This window comes from Eucalyptus grandis, chromosome 7 (genome assembly GCF_016545825.1).
Source record: "Eucalyptus grandis isolate ANBG69807.140 chromosome 7, ASM1654582v1, whole genome shotgun sequence".
Taxonomy (NCBI): domain Eukaryota; kingdom Viridiplantae; phylum Streptophyta; class Magnoliopsida; order Myrtales; family Myrtaceae; genus Eucalyptus; species Eucalyptus grandis.
Window position 1 is genome coordinate 10145043 of NC_052618.1, and position 16717 is coordinate 10161759.

The following is a 16717-nucleotide window of genomic DNA, read 5'->3' on the forward strand; positions in this document are numbered from 1 at the left end:
CAACAGAGGCGTAGAGTAGGTTGATGGCGTCGGGCTGCAGCGACGTCACTCTGAGGGGGAGTGACTCGAACCGGCATGCGGGGGGGTCGATGCTCAGTCGACGGGCGGAGATGGTGGGTTGTGATGAGGGAGACGGAGTCGCGAGCAGGTGGGTCGCGGGCTGGCATGAGTTCCAAGTGAAGCGGGGTGCGACGGTGGCTGGCGACCGGATGTGGGTGGCGCGGACGGGATGAAGGACAAAGAGAGAAAGAGCCCCCCGAGAAGGCCAGGCTCATCTTGGGCCAAAATAAAAGAAAAGTGGGCTGGCCCAAGCGAGGAAAAAGAAAAAAGGAAAGAGAGAGGTCGGGTTGACCTGCCCCGGCTCATCTCATTTTTCCATTTTCCTTTCTTTCTTTTCTCTTTTTGTTTTTTGTAATTAATTTCCTTTGATAATTTTTTAATTTTTTTCTTTTTGATGATGATTTTTTTTTTTTTTGAAAAATTAAGAAAAGACCATTCAATATGCAATGCAATAATGAAAACACAATACCTTTTAATGAAATTTTTGACTTTTCTTTCTTCTTCTTTTTTTTAGCGACTAATTCCTAACTTTTAATGCTATTAAGTCTTAAGTAAAATAGTAAAATTTAGGTGTCAACAAGGCCAAGTAAAAAAGGGATACATCACAGATGAAAATATTGCATTTGAGGGTGGAATAAAGATAAATAAGATTTCTTATTTTATGATATAAAAGCTATTTCTCAAAAACCTTACCCTCACTTTCTCCTTTATGCCTCTAGTCCTCCGCCCCCACCCCCCCAAGCGAGTTCATAATAAAGGTTCACCAAAGGGGTGAGACATTCGAACCGCGGAGATGAACAATCATGCTTTTTCTATCTTATTAGATTTGATATTATTTGGCCGATCAATCTTTCGATGTCGTAGTAGCCCATTTACCTTTCTTGTTGTAGTCGATTTTGTGGTTCTTGGAATATTGCAATGAGCTCTTTTGCCTTTTAAGGTTTAGATTGTACAATGTAGTTGGTATTGAGAATTTGTTTCTTTGGGTTGAGAGAGGTAGGAAAGAGTCGGCAATAATTATGGATTGATTACTAGAAGTTACTTGTGCATCTTCGGATTCTTAGGCAGTGTAATGACGAAAGATTTTTACCATTCTTGTTCTGCAACTTCGAGATCTTTAGTAGCAAACCGTGAAAAGGGGTTGGTGATACTTTCCGTTTGTGCATTTTCGGCTAGAAAAATGAATTAATTAGCATGAATTTGTGAGATTCTTCCCATTTCAATTCGAAGCTCGCATTATTATCATTTCAAGTAGCCCTATTGGTTTGAGAAGGATATGGAGTGGGGCATTGAATGATTTTGTCATTATCTAAACCTAGCACTTTGTGCTTGTCTAATGTCCTTTTTTTTTTGTCTCGTAAATATGGATCATGATATTAACAAAGAAATTTGTAGCATTTTGATGTCAGGGGAGATGAAACTACATGACATATATGATTATGGTGTACCCTAGCACTAAAAGGTACTACCATTAGATTGCACATTTGTTATAAACCAAGCTTGTTTAGATGATCTTAATAGCCCCAATGACTTGAATTGTTTGAAACAACTTAGGGTGGACGGAAGCACATTTGCTCAATTATGTGAGTTGAAAGGCAAAATGGTTTCTTGGCTTGGTTAACGGTGCCCGTAAATGTAAGGTTTGTTGTGTAGTCCATTTGTTGTTTTATGACATTGAATGACATCGAACCATGTTTTTTTTTTTGAAGTTGTGAACTATATAGATTTCGCCTTTTTTAAGGAATAAGTACATTGAAAATCTTACAATTTGTCACGAAATTGCAATTGAACCATGAAATTAATCAAGTCATAAAACTCATCAAATTGGTTTAATCAAGTCCTTCACTCATTTGTATTTTTAAAATATTTTAAAACTTGATTACATGGGATAAGTACACTAATTGTGCCATAAGTTGTGTACGGCACTCACTTTGGTGTCAAAAGTTTTCGCCGGATCACGTAGGTGCCAAATTGGAGGAAAACGATCACTTTGGTGCCACCGACGACAAATTCCAGCCAAAATGATTACGTGACTTTTATATTTAAAAAAATCGTGGAGCCTTTTAAACGGCGTCGTTTTCCGTCTTTTAAGAAAATGACGTCGTTTTGCCGTCCTACGTGGATAGCCTCACAAAACGACGCCGTTTTGTTAATTTTATTTGGAGATTGAAATTATGGTTTTTTTGTCCGCCATTGCTCGTCCACCGTCACTCGGCCGCCGTCCTTTAGCCACCGTCTCTTGGCTGCCGTCCCTCGGCCACCATTGCTCAGCCGCCATCTCTCAACCTCCTTTGTAGTTGCTTGCCACAGCAAGATAAAAGAAAGAAAAGAAAAGAAAAACGAATTGAAAATCCCGAGAAAGAGGGAGGGTGGAGGCGAATGTGTGGTTTCTTTTCTAGAAAATTACTGGTGTTGCTGGTTCTCTGCTGCTGGTGTTGTTGGTTTGGTGTTGTTGGTGTTGCTGGATCTGTACGGGGAAGAAGACGAATTTGCTCGAGGAAGAAGACGACACAAAACGGCGTCGTTTTGGTGTTAGGATGCTAAAACGACGTCGTTTGAAGGCCTAAGTGATCTAATGGAAACTTCGACAAGCCACATCAGCATAAGAAATTAATAAAAAAAAGCCACGTCAGATTTCCGGCCGATCAGATCGGTGTTGGCACCAAAGTGAGCGTTTTTCAAATTTTTTGGCACTTAAATAATCCGACGGAAATTTTTGGCACCAAAGTGAGCGCCGTACACAACTTATGGTACCATTAGTGTACTTATCCCCGATTACATTTTCGTGACAATTTTTAGAATTTGATTGCACTCTTTGAAAATTTTAGACTCAGTTACACTTTTATAACAAGTCTTATGAAATCTAGTACATTTATCCATGTTATCAATTGAAGGGTTGTGTGCGTAAACATCATGATCGAGTAAATTGTGGTTTTGTGAAAGATTTTATCTCAAGAAAGAGGGACCATGCCTAGTGGACCTGCAAACTCTCAGTCACAGCATGTGCTGTGCCTCTAGCTTGATTGCTGGCTTTGATGTCTTCTAGAGGATGAAAGGACGATGGGAGCTAAAGAGATGTTGTTCCTCCATGCTTACAACTCCTGTTAAAAGGTCTAGATTGCACTTCTTTTGTTCTTTTAACTATCTCGTGTGTTCTGAATTATATATATATAAACTATCTTGTGTGCTTTTGACATGGTCCAACAATCTGGGGGCGAGATTGTCTTTCGATAACTTATTTTATAATTAATAAAAAAATTAAAAAATTAGTCGAATTTCTAAGTTTTTTATTCTGTTTATCTCTATTAGAGTTGAGGGATAATAGGAGTGTATAAAGGAATCGAAAACTACCTAGAACACTTGGATTTGGAACGGCCCAGAACAAGTGGTTCTTAAGGGAACCGATCTGGTTTTTTATTCCATGGGCGGATCCGCCCACTCGGATCGGACCAGTATTATAATAATATCGATTACAATAATATATTAGTTTTTAATATTAAAAAGTGAAAATTCGAAATTACTAAATCTAAAATGGTGATCAACGCATTGTCTACAAGTTGGTGACAATTATGAGGTTATTTCTGGGGATTCTATAATTGATATCCAAAGCATTATATGCTTGATATGCATTGTGGACAATGTAATATGAATTTTTTGGATAAATGGTTTACAAGGCAATATATGCCCGATATGCTTGATATGCTCGACACTCTCTCTTGAGCGATTATTTCTATAACTCCTGTTTGTTCCTTGATTAATGATTGATGTATATGCATCCAAGTTACCTGTTTTCACGTACAAGTGTCGATGTACAACGTTAAGATATATGGTATATACATTGTGGACACATTTTCTGACAGCTTAAGCTAGTGGGGAAAAATGGTCAGTTCACACGTATTGCATATGCCACTGATGCTTGCTTTAGTGAAGCTCTTAGTTGTGGGGCTCATATTCTTAGGGTATATGGGAGATTTCAAAGGGCATTATCATCAATTGTGATCTGGAAATAGAAAACGATCTTTCGTTTCGAGCTAATTGTGTTGGGGGAAAAATTGTTTATAGAATGGACAAGGTAGTGGAGGCTGTTGAAGAAGTGAAGAAGGAATGGGGTGAGGCTTATGTCAAAACCCAAGAGCATATAAAGGCAATTGAGGAGTATGGGAAGTCGAGAGAGGAGAAGAATTCACTCCCGAGGTTGAACGGTCTGGCGCAGGATGGCTTGGCTCTGTCGAATTCGCTGCAGTTTAAACTTGATCTTCTCGCCCCATAGCTGCCCGCCATTGATTCCGTCGAATCTGCCAAGTCGTTGCTCGAGTCATGGAAGACCCAGAGCCAAAAGTAAGTTCTCGGTTCTTAATTTGTTGACCTGAGACTCAATGTGCGTAATTTTGTGAACTCTGGAAGATGATCGCTTCTTGTGTTCATGTTGTCATTAGCAGCTGGAGTAGAACTTACGATTGGGAGCCAAATCATTTGTTTGAGAAAAGGGTGTTGGGAAGTGTAGACAAGGAGGAAGAATTTTTGTTTTGAGAAAAGCTAATGACGGCTTTTGCTTTTGGAATTCCTGTTGCTGAGGGTCTTTTTTTATCCAAATATTTAGTTCTCCTGCAAAAGCTGCAGGATGAAGGTACAACTGTAAGTGTTTTTATGTAAAAACTGAACATACCATCTAAAGTTAGTGAAAGGAGCTCGCGGAAATATAGAAGATGAGGAGAAACATCTTCAAAGAGAAAATATCCCCCTTGCAGCTTTTGCAAGAGAACTAATTATTTGGATAAATATTGTTGGTTTCAAGATAAACCGCACCGCCACTCTTGTAAAAGATATGGCAACATGGAACTAAAGCATTAGATGCTTCAACATCGTCCACTTTGGCGTAATCATTTGACATCAAATTCCACAAATTCTCAAATTGAAAGAACATTCATTTAGATGGACTAGCTGTTGAAATTCTTTTCGTTCAACTTTGAAAGTTACCCTTGGATAGAATTGGTGGATGACATTGCTAACTATAATATCAAATGCTGAAACCAAAAGAATAATGGTATTATGAACTTTGGAAATTTAAAATGAGAGCACCAAAAAATGGAGAGAGAACTTTCTCATTGAAAATGCTTTCTCTTTGACTTTGATCTCATGGCCTTTAATGAAAGTTGAATGTGCACAATAAAGCACAAATGTTGACAATATTTAATGAAGAAAGATAAAATAGTTTAGGGTGCACTTGGTAACTAATCAAATAATAAGTAATTTTATTCATTTGTTTTTGAGAATAAATTTGAAATATAAATTCATTGATAACTTTTTCTTCAAGCCCAAGTTAGCACGTTGACTTTAACGTGAAAGGATCTGCCGCTAACCTTTTCTTCAAGCCCAAGTTAGCACGTTGAACCCTGCTTCCCTTCTTGCTTTTGACCGACGTGTTCACTGCTTCTTGAAGGCTCCACTCGCAGCTTGTGACAGGATATAATATTATTATAATGTGCGCCCTTTTTTGACCGAAACTTCTTTCTCCTGTTGTTTTATTTAAGGAAGGTTCAATAGGCTAATTCCAATCAACAGCTTCTCGATGCTTCTTCATACTTGCGGCTTCTTGTTCTCATTTTAGGCGTTGACTTTAACAGAAAGAGCCCTCCCAGATGGCCGAGAAGAGCAAAGTCCTGGTGATAGGGGGCACTGGATACCTCGGAAAGTCCATCGTGGAAGCGAGTGCTAAGTCCGGCCACCCTACCTTCGCTCTCGTGAGGGACTCCGCTCTCTCCAACCCCACGAAGGCCAACATTGTCGAAGGCTTCAGGAGGTTAGGCGTCAATTTATTCCACGTGAGTAGTTATTTCTGTGTGATTGTGTTTGTTGCCGCACCTGGTTCTGCTTCGACGGATTGAAGCTTCACCTGTCGTTAATCACGTTCGCCATTCTGAGAAATGTTTTTAACGGTAGAATTGGAGTTGATTTTTATCTCACGCTCGTACGGGTTGATGGAGTCACCTTACGCTTTGGTTGCTCTTCCTATTCTCTGATATATTGTCTTTGTATATGGTAGAAATCAGAATACACGTTCATCTCCTTTTTCAAATGCCTGACGAAATCTCAGCTTTGCATGATGATACAAGCGTGCACATTTTCAGACAAAATCTTGTGGAAACTTCCGTATGCTTTAGCTGTTTATGAGACAGCTGTAGCTACGGAGCTGCACTTTGCTGTGTAGACAAATCTTGTTGATGATTGTTGACTTTATCGATTGCTTATTGAGGTTCCTGGTTATTTGATTCTCAGGGAGACATACACGATCAAGAGAGTCTACTGAACGCAATTAAGCAGGTTGATGTGGTAATCTCTGCAGTTGGGACAGAACAAGTAGAGGAGCAAGAAAAGATTGTTGCTGCCATTAAGGCAGCTGGGAATGTCAAGGTGGTGCTGTTTCTAATAATTTCATTCTTGTTACTATAAAGGTTGCCGTTTTTGGATGTGAAGCTTCTTACGAGCAATTTGAACTGGTGAAAATCTTAGAAGGGGGTAAGGTGTATTTTAATTGGTGTTCTATGGGTGAGCACAAAGGTGAAAGTTCTAACCACTTGTTGCTACAGTCTAGGGTGACCAGAGAGCTTTGAGAGCTGCTACTATGTGTGGTGTTCAATAGGTCATGCTGTACTTGGTGAAAGAAGTTTTGCTAAGCTGGTTTCTTTATAAGAAAAGGAGGAATACCGACAGGATATGGAAAACAACACCCGTTTGCTTGTTTTGGTGCGTCTGGCTGGAGAGAAATAGAAGTTCCGTAAAGGAAAAAGAGAATAAATAAAGAGGATCCAAACTTAAATATATGTGTGAGCTTATTCTCTCTTCTGGTATAAGTGCACCTCGTTCTCCTTGTGAGCTTCGCTTTGAAGACTTGGGATGGATGGTCTTATTTATCTGCAGACTTTAACTTGTTTTTCTTAAATGGTCATGTATTTGCGTAGAAGTGATCTGTAAGTTCAAGGATAACTATTTCAAACCCAAGTATAGGACAGTGCGGAAAACATGAACTAGTTACTCCTGGAAATGGTCCTTTTGAGTAGTACTTACCTGATTTCTTATTACTTGTGAAAGTGTCCACGCAAGCAGAATGTTTGCCAATTTTATACTTTACAGTTTCTTCTATTTTTCTAATAGTAGTTGGTGTCGAATTTGCTTAATTGCTGAATTTATCGATTCACTTATAATCACTTTTTCTTCTGTTATAGTAACATATTGAAACAACATGAATTTCAGTCTCATATAAGTTTGTCTTCTTGTCTTCTTTTTTGCCAAAATTCATACAAGTTTGTTGGTTAAAGAGAGTATGCTCTAAATTTTTGTTGCTTTCTTATAAAGATTTTTCTCATGATTTGATTATGTTTCCTTTTAGAGATTCTTGCCTTCAGAGTTTGGATGTGATGTGGATCGTGTCCATGCTGTGGAGCCAGTGAAAGCTTTACTTGCCACTAAGGCTAAGATCCGCCGCCTTGTTGAGGCCGAGGGAATCCCTTATACCTATGTATGTTCTAACTGTTTTGCGGGTTACTTCCTTCCGACATTGTCACAGCCGGGGGCTACAGCTTGCCCTAGAGATAAAGTTGTCATCTTAGGGGATGGAAATGCAAAAGGTAAGAAGTAATTCATTGAATTGCGCATTTTAAGCCATTGAGATTTTTCTGTACATCTTTCGCGATTTAATTACGGTAGTGATCAGAGTGTGGAGTAGTTCTTGAAGCTTGAGAATTCCAAGCAATTTCCTTATCTAGAGATGTTGGGCCTTTTGCATCCATTAGTCTTCAATTTTAGGGACTAATAGATGATATGAATGTCATGAGGGTTATCTTATCATGTGGGTTATCTTGACACAGTTTTGTCTTTTTAGCATATAAAGATGGTTATCTTGATGTATTTGGTTGAGAAAGAACATTTGGCAGACGCCAAGTTTCTGGTGAATCTATTTACCAAGAGATTTATTATTATTATTATTATTATTATTATTATTATTATTATTATTATTATTATTATTATTATTATTATTATTATTATTATTAAATACTGGCTGAAAGTAACTTTAGGGACATTGATGGATCTGTGATTTATTTATCGGCCAAATTCTAAAAATCTCCCGGTCAATATACAGCGGTGCTTAACAAGGAGGATGACATTGGCATCTATACCATCAAATCTGTGGATGATCCAAGGACCTTGAACAAAATTCTATACGTCAGACCTCCTGCCAACACCTACTCATTTAATGATCTTGTGTCTTTATGGGAGAGAAAGATTGGCAAGAACCTAGAGAGGGTTTATGTTCCAAAGGAGCAGGTTCTGAAGAACATTCAAGGTTAGGGATGCTTTTCTATCAAATTTAAGTACGTGATATTATCTCCATTCTCAAGCTTCGATTGGTCTACCTTTCCGGTCATATTGTAGAGGCGGCAGTTCCACTCCATGCCGCCACGTTGGCCATATTACATTCTTATTTCGTGAACGGAGACCAAACCAACTTCGAGATTGAGCCATCATTCGGAGTGGAAGCTTCGAAACTCTATCCTGATATCGAGTACACGAATGTGGATCAATACCTTGATCAGTTTGTCTAATTATCAAAACCGATTGTGCTCGGTAATTTCTCACATCAACTCGAATCATAAATAATACACGACTGTGGATTAGTACCTTGATTGGTTTGTCTGATAGTCGAAATTGATTGTGTTTGGTAGATTTCTCACATCGGTTTGAATCATGAATAATACAGGATTCTACTAGTTAGGATCCTTGTGTGAAATGTCCCTCCCACTTATCATCTTATGGCATGTACAACCTCCAAAGACAGGACATACTATGAACGTTCGATGTGTGCATCTATGCAGTGCTTAGAGAAGTTACTCCTGTTTTGGAGTTTGATATGGCTTTATGGGCCAAGCTATGGGAAACTAAAAAGTAGACACGGGTTTATCTAATTTTGTATATTATGTGTGGTACGTCCTCGGTGTGGGTAATAATTGGAGCCGCCAATGATGAGGTCGAGCCTTGCCCCAGGCATGTGAGATCGACCCATAGTGAGGGCATCAAGGTCTTTGCCGAGGCCGGGCGATTGATGGAGGAAGAAGAGGAAAAAAGTACGTAAGAAATGAAAAGAAAAGAAAGGGTAAAAAAAAGAGCGAAAAGAATATATATTTGAAATTTCAAAAAAATTTCATTTGAGCATTTGTCATGTTACGTTAGAAGGTAAAACGTTGATTGTATCTAGAAAGCATCGATGCTTTTCTAGATGTATTCGACACTCCGACACATGTTTGATATGCTTTGACACATTTCGACACGCATTCAATAGGTGTTGAAAAATCGGACGTGTGATCAACTCTCTCGGCACACGAGTTAGGAATTACACTTTGACTCGTTTCAACATGTAGTCTATAGGTGTCGAAAAATTTGGTATGTAGTCAATTCTCTTGACACGGTTCAACATGTGAGTTTAAAATTCCGACATGCGATTCCAATATAGTCAATTTAATTTTTATTTAATAAATAATGGGTCAAAATGTAAATATGTAATAAAAAATATTAATAAAAAATAATAAAATGGAGAAATGAGGAAAATTTAGTCTTCTATTCTCTTTTAACTTTTACTTTCTATGATTCAAGATTTTTAGTATAAATTCATTCTAATCAATTTTATTATTATCTATTTATTTATTTGTGAATTTGAATCAAATTAATTTGATTGACATAAAAATATACATTTAATATATGTATCTTAATGTGTTGGAATTTCTTTTTTTTTTTTTAAGAAATGACATGTTGACTTGTCACATCATATCGTATCACATCGCGTGTCGCGTATCAATGTTAGTACAACTTAGCATTGTATTGCAAGGTAAATCATTAAAAAACTAGAACTAAATTGACCAAATCAAAATAACTAAAATTGAATTGGTGTACACGTCAAAGGTTTAACAACTTTTTACAAGTCATTCCATATTTCAACACTTGTAATGTTGCTTTTTTCTCCCATAGAGGTTACGGATTACGAATAGATTAATCTTGTGTCGGCCAATTAGTTAAAGAACGGTAATCTTGTGATGAACCCTCCTCGGAAAAATAATTTATTGAATCTCGAAACAATAGCATAGCGGCTATGAATGTGTATCCAAAGCATTATAGCATATATCTTAACATTGTACATCGACACTTGTACGTGAAAACAGGTAACTTAGATGCATATACATCAATCATTAATCAAAGAACAAACAGGAGTTATAGAAATAATCGCTCAAGAGTGTCGAGCATATCGAGCATATCGGCCATACATTGCCTTGTAAACCATTTATCCAAAAAATTCATATTACATTGTCCACAAAGCAAGTTCTTGGTTCTTAATTTGTTGACCTGAGACTTAATGTGTGCGTAATTTTGTGAACTCTGGAAGATTATTGCTTCTCGTGTTCATGTTGTCATTAGCAGCTGGAATAAAACTTACAATTGGGAGCCAAATCATTTGTTTGAGAAAAGGGTGTTGGGAAGTGTAGACGAGAAGGAAGAATTCTTGTTTTGAGGAAAGCTAATGACAGTTTTTGTTTTTGGAATTTCTGTTATTGAGGGTTGGCCCATGTATGTTTGGACTTGTTTAACCTAAATTGTGAGGATTTTGTTAAAGAGTAATCCGAATAAGCCCCAGTTGCATCCTTGTGAGTTGAGAAGAGATTTGTGGTCTTTTTGGTCCAATCTTAACATAGTTTGCCTGTTAACTCTCTTCAAAGTTCACATACATGTTTGGCATCCAATGTTTGTGCATTCCTGACTAAGCTGAATGTATATATTTTTACATGACCAAACTAGTTGTGCATACACCAATATGTAGAAGATTCATAAAGATCATCTCTGTAATCAGCTTGCGAATGAGGTTGAGGAATGCTAATTTGCAAGCAAGGGCTAATCTGAAGAAGGCTGCGCAAGAAGAGGTATGTACAGTCTCCTCTACATGATGCTTTGTTTTTGCTTTGCTCAATGAATGACTTTTCCATGTGGTGTTCCACATGTGGGCTTAGGAAGATGAACTCATTTAATTTCAGGCATTTTAGAGAGACCTGCTTTTTGGCGGCGGAGAAGAATCAACAATTCGGAGACGCAATTTACAGTATGAATTCGTTTACTTTTTTATTTAACTCCACAGTATTTTATTATTCTGAGATGGTATTGCTTTCAGTATCTGGAATTCCAGCCGTCCATGTGGTGAATCTCTATTGCCTATTGTTATACAAACTACAAGTAGCTGATTTACCTCTAATTGTTAGGACAAAGGCCGGAATGACATTTGGTGCAGAAAGTATCACAGAAAGCCTTCGCCGCACTCGTCAGCTGTTGGTCCAGGGGAGGACTCAGCTTGCTTTGCTTCTTCTTTTCCCTATCTGTATCACCGGTATTTAATGTTGTTCTAAGTTCTCAACACTAAATTAAACGAGGAAGAAAATCATTGTAAAACTAAGGTCACTTTGCAGGAGGTGGAAGGAAGTGCAAATACGCTCATGACTGTTGGTAAGTATTTTTTGCTCCTATGAAGAGGTTTTGAAGCAAATACACGTTGTCATGCTTGCACTGCTAAGCTCCAGATCTTTTCTGATCATTACTCTTTCGTCACAAATCCTTTTGGGTTGGCCGTTCTCTCTCTCTTAAACGCATGAGCTGTGACCTCAGTTTTTCTGTCACAATGGAAATGTGCTCCTCTCGCAAAGATTAGTAGGAAAGAGGAGTATAGTCTCAAACCAACGTACCACTTTTCTATTATAGGAAGCACTTGGCAAAGATGTTGCATTTTGATGTGTCTTTTCTGCAAATAGGAAGAGAGACACTATGAGACAAGAGCTAGTTAAGTGATGTAAGTCTACGGTTTGTGTTTCCTCATCATAATCATGTAGCATCAATCATCAAATTAAGATAATTATGAGATGTGTCCTACTTTGAACATGTTTATTAATCTTTTCATATTTTTAAGGCCCTTGCCATTAGATTGGTACGCGATACTTGTTTGATAGTTGGTACTCATGTATAAACATGTCATTACAGGAAAGAAGCTAGAATTGCTATGATGACAAAATTAACTGGAAGTTCAATCAAACTGCGTTAGCTGTCTTTAGTGAAGTTGAAATTTCATGGTTCAAATTTGCTCTGTCATCATAACGTAAAACCTTCACTAGGCATATAACTATTAACCCTTAGGGCTAGAGATTCCTCAGACTGTCTAGTAAGCCTTTTTCTGTCAAATATTGAAAAAGAAGTATATTTTATTCTAATTTTGAAAATTAATTCTGCTTTTGTACTTCCTGCATCAAAGTGAAATTTCACTCGCATACAGTTTGTTGCGACAGAACCGTGAGCAACAGAAAATGGCTAAGTTATATTCCTAGATTATAAGAATATGGAAAAGTGATGATTATATCATGCAAAGCAGCGTATTGTACATTAACTGGACCCCAATAGACCAATTTAACTTGAGGTAAGTACGGGGTTGGAAGCTTGCAGGGAAGTGAAGTTTAAAAGCTATTAGTACTTTGGTAGTTTTTATTCCTGATACGCGCAACATCTATCTATAGTGACACACATTTGCTATTGCCTGCATCTTGGCAAAACTTATTATTTCTTCGTATTTTGTCTCTACAAATAGATAAATATGACTTTCGAAGAAACTCGAATGTATCATTTTCTTGGCGGATTTTGCAGAGGAATCGACTGCAGTCTTAAGAAAGGCTGAAAGTGAGTACAAGGGCCACCGTTCATAGTTGCGACGTCAAGATGAGATTCACAGGTCTGGATTTGGACAAACTTTTTTCTTTCCTCTGTTCATATTTCATATTTACCTGGAATTGCCTTGAGCTTATACCTGCTTCTGATTGACAGGATAATAACTCCTGTTTGATTTGTCTTGTTCTCATGTGCTGTTCTATATGTCTTTTCGAAACGCGTTGGGTACTGAAATTGCAGAGGAAGGTCACAACTGCGATGAAGGCTGGTATGGCAGGACAAGCAGAGATTGGACTTAGAGACAACTGAGAGGGCAACAATATCCCCTGTGTAGTTGATAATGTAATTCCCAATTTGGATCCGCCATTGGATGGACCCATGCATGACGAACTTTGAGTTTGTCTCGGTGCTTTCTGGAGTATAAAGGCCTGAATGGTAACATTTTCATTTCTCCCGATTTCCGTTTTCTTTTTCATTGAAAAAAAAAAAATAGAAATCTGTTTGGTAACGCAACTTATTTTTCTATTTCTCGGAATAGAAAAGTAGTTGGAGAATAAATTTGGAACAGAAGCAAGAAGCAAAAAAAGTAGCTCCTATTCTCGGAAATAATTTATAGAAATAAGTTTTTTTTTTCTTTTCTATTTTTCTTTTGTTCTTCTTTCTTGTTGTGGCCACCGCCAGCCTCCTTCCAATCGTTGGCCACCTCTTGCTGCCCGCAGCCACCATTGGTAGCTGATCGTCAATGACGGTTGCTATTGCCTGTAGCCCACCGGCTGATGACCACCACCGTCCGTTCGCAGCCTGCTATCACCAACCGTTGCACGACCGCCTCCTACTAGTGCATGACCACTGATCGCCACTACAAGACCGCTACCCTTAGCTCACCGGCCACTGCCCCCTCTCATGGTAGGTGGGTTGTGGGCGGCAATCTTGTGGCAATAGTCGGCGGTGACGATCGGCGACCATCGTGCGGTCGTCATTTAGCCGTCGTGCAATGGTTGTGGCGGTCGTGTGGCGGCGGTGGTGGTGGGCGGTCGATAGTCCATGAGTAAAAAGAAAAAACAAATAAATACAAAAATTTATAAATTTTTACCAAACGCATTTTTATTCTTTTTCTATTCCAAAAATATGAATTTTATATAATTACCAAATACCTTACTTTACTTAGAAATTATTCGCGGAGTAGAAAATAAAAAAAAATTCTTTCTGAAAAGAAATAATTTCCAGATTAAAATTGTTGTCATGCGCGCCCTAATTTGTTAACTGGGTGAGGGAAATTCACTTTCATGGATGAGGAAGATGGAGTGACATACCAAACTTTCTGTCACAATGGTTATGCTTGGGTTTAGAGACTGACTTTTTTGTGTCTTAGTTGAAGTGTACGGACATTGTGCCTCACCTCGATTCCGCACTTTAGGTTTCTCGTTCAACATGGATGAATTTTGCAAAATTTTGCAAATGCACGTGACAGTCTCCGTTACTCGTGTAGCCTGTGACTATATGGTTGATATATTAATGCTATCTTTTCTAAGAAAAAGTCATCGCTTCCAATCCTATTCCTATAATAGAACGCTTTTCTTTTTTTTGGTATGTATGTCGCCGCGAACAGACCGAATGAAGAGAGATCTAACCTAATATCATGAATATCCTTCACCCGTTATCTCCTCATCTTCCTATTTATAAGTCACAGCTTACTTATTTATACTACTCACTTTTTTTTTAAAGGAGAAGCATTCCTTTCCTATTCCTAGGCACTCTAGTTGTTTTCTTTTTTTATCTTCTTTGTGGGTTCGATGGATTTTTTTCAGTCAATCCTTTCACAGATTGGGTTCTCCCTGGGCGATCGAGCCCTATCTTTCTTTTTCATATATATGAGCTGCTCCGGGGGGCTTGCCTTGGGAATTGCTTTTGTTGTGAGGAAACCTTCAAGATATTATTACAGATGTATGTGAGCCATTTTTGTAGAAGTTCTGCATCTGTATCGAACTCTTTATCTCTGTCTGCTTTTGATTTTCTGTCAACTTCGAAACATAACCTGCATTTGCATTTGCGCTTTTCATCTGTTCATCTTATTTTTATCAAACCCTATCAAGTACGTGTGAATCCATCTGGTTTCCCCATCTGCCCAGGATAATTCATATACAGAAAGACAATTATACATGTAAATCATCGCCTCTTCATTGCTCCTCACAGCTGGCATATTTACCTGTCCGTTTGGTGGGTCATGCGTGAAAACATACGTATATACTGACGTTCGAGTATGCGTATGATGGATACAAACTCATACTAGAAGCACGTATGAATTCATCCTGAACTTTAGGAAGCTACAAAAGATGAAGTCTCCCTTTACAGTGACTCAACTAAATAGTAGGGTGTTGAATGTCACAAAGCCAAAGTACAATACATGACAAGAGTCCTTCAGAACATGGCAATCCAGATTTTGAAACTTAGGCACTAGTTCCAGCGCCCTGCTGGATTCCTATTCCAAGATAGGTAACATGGATCTCCAAGAGGCCTGCCCATATCATCAAACAAGAAGAATGAGGACAAAAGGAAAAAGGTAAAAAGGAACATATTAAAATCAAATGGTCAAATTTTCCCAAGCTAATCTTCTCAAACACCTATTGCAACGGTCATGTTTTGAACGATTGAGACTCACCTTCTCGTGAGCAGATAGACAATTATGAAGGCTGTTGCCAAGAACAAGCAAATCCCTCCAACAGCCAAATATGCCATTACTAGGAAGTCATTTTTCGGGAAAATTACCAAAAAAGTTCTAAACCTATTGCGATTGTGTCAATTCAGTCATAAACTTATTTTTTTGACAAATTAAGTCCTAAAGCTTTTACAATTCTTCCCAATAAGTCCATTCGACCAAAAATGGCCGGCCGGCGCTGACGTGGCAGTTGGCGGTGACAGTCAGCGATTGTGTGGCCGCCGTGTGGCGGTCCTTCTATGATATTCTACGTTAATATGGTCCTTCTTGAGTCCACATACCTCATACCACAGACCTAAAATTCTATGAATTATGTGATTATTGAGGACATTCGCTACCTGCCTGCCATGACAGCGAAATTTGAGAAGGAATCCAAGTGGCGTCTTCACTCAGGATGATGGCTACAGGGAAGTAAACAGAGAGGGCAACGACAGTAGAGAGGAACGACGGTCACTCGAACTGGAGATAGAGAGACTGAAAAACGAGTACAATAGCACTCGAAGCCATGCTAGCTCATTATAAGGAGAGTCCAAGATCAAAGCCAACACTGAAGAAGCACAAATGGGAAGTACATCTGCACTTTCTCTCGGAGATTGAGAATGCGAACCCCCGTCTATGCCGTGGGACTGTGTTTTATCTGGTGCTTTCATTATTCTTCTTCACTCTGTTTTCTTTTTGTCGACAATGTGACTCATGTTGAGATTCTACTTGCATTCTTGAGTGATGCAAGACTGAACACACTGCAGGGTATTTGACGCGATTAAATGAGTCAAGTACACGGTTGCATTTTACTTATTAGAGAGCCAAACTGCAAAGCAATTCAACTGCTACAAATCGAGTGCTGTCAACTTCTACAAATTGAAATCCAAATTCAAACGTAGTCCTTGTAAGTCAAACATATGGGAATGCACATTTTGTGCCGAAGCTGAAACTTTAGAACATCTGATGTCGAAACTGATGCTGCGGCAGCCAAAATTCATAGCCTCGCAACTAGTTCATCAGAAGGAAATTTGGATGCAGACCCTTAGTCACTGAAATTCTGGAGCTAGTGAAAGATTTCAGAAGCACCAAGTTTCGTTTAATTAACAGAAAAGCCGATAATTGTACTAACTGGTCAGCTAGGCAATTCATAAAGGAAACGTCAAATGCTTCTTGGGATGGTTATGCCCCCACCACCTTTGTCTGCACCATTGACTTCTGATG

General features: G+C 38.5%; 1 protein-coding gene and 1 pseudogene across 1 annotated transcript; both read left to right on the top strand.

Moving 5' to 3' along the window:
- Positions 1-4116: 4116 nt before the first annotated feature.
- Positions 4117-13194, top strand: LOC104452698 (annotated as a pseudogene).
- On the top strand, positions 5638-8847 carry LOC104452697 (phenylcoumaran benzylic ether reductase Pyrc5). The gene is made up of 5 exons (XM_010067169.3): positions 5638-5882; positions 6337-6471; positions 7448-7685; positions 8198-8401; positions 8491-8847. Exons 1-5 carry the CDS (start codon positions 5700-5702, stop codon positions 8658-8660), a joined length of 930 nt encoding a protein of 309 aa, XP_010065471.2. The 5' UTR covers positions 5638-5699; the 3' UTR covers positions 8661-8847.
- Positions 13195-16717: the final 3523 nt, after the last annotated feature.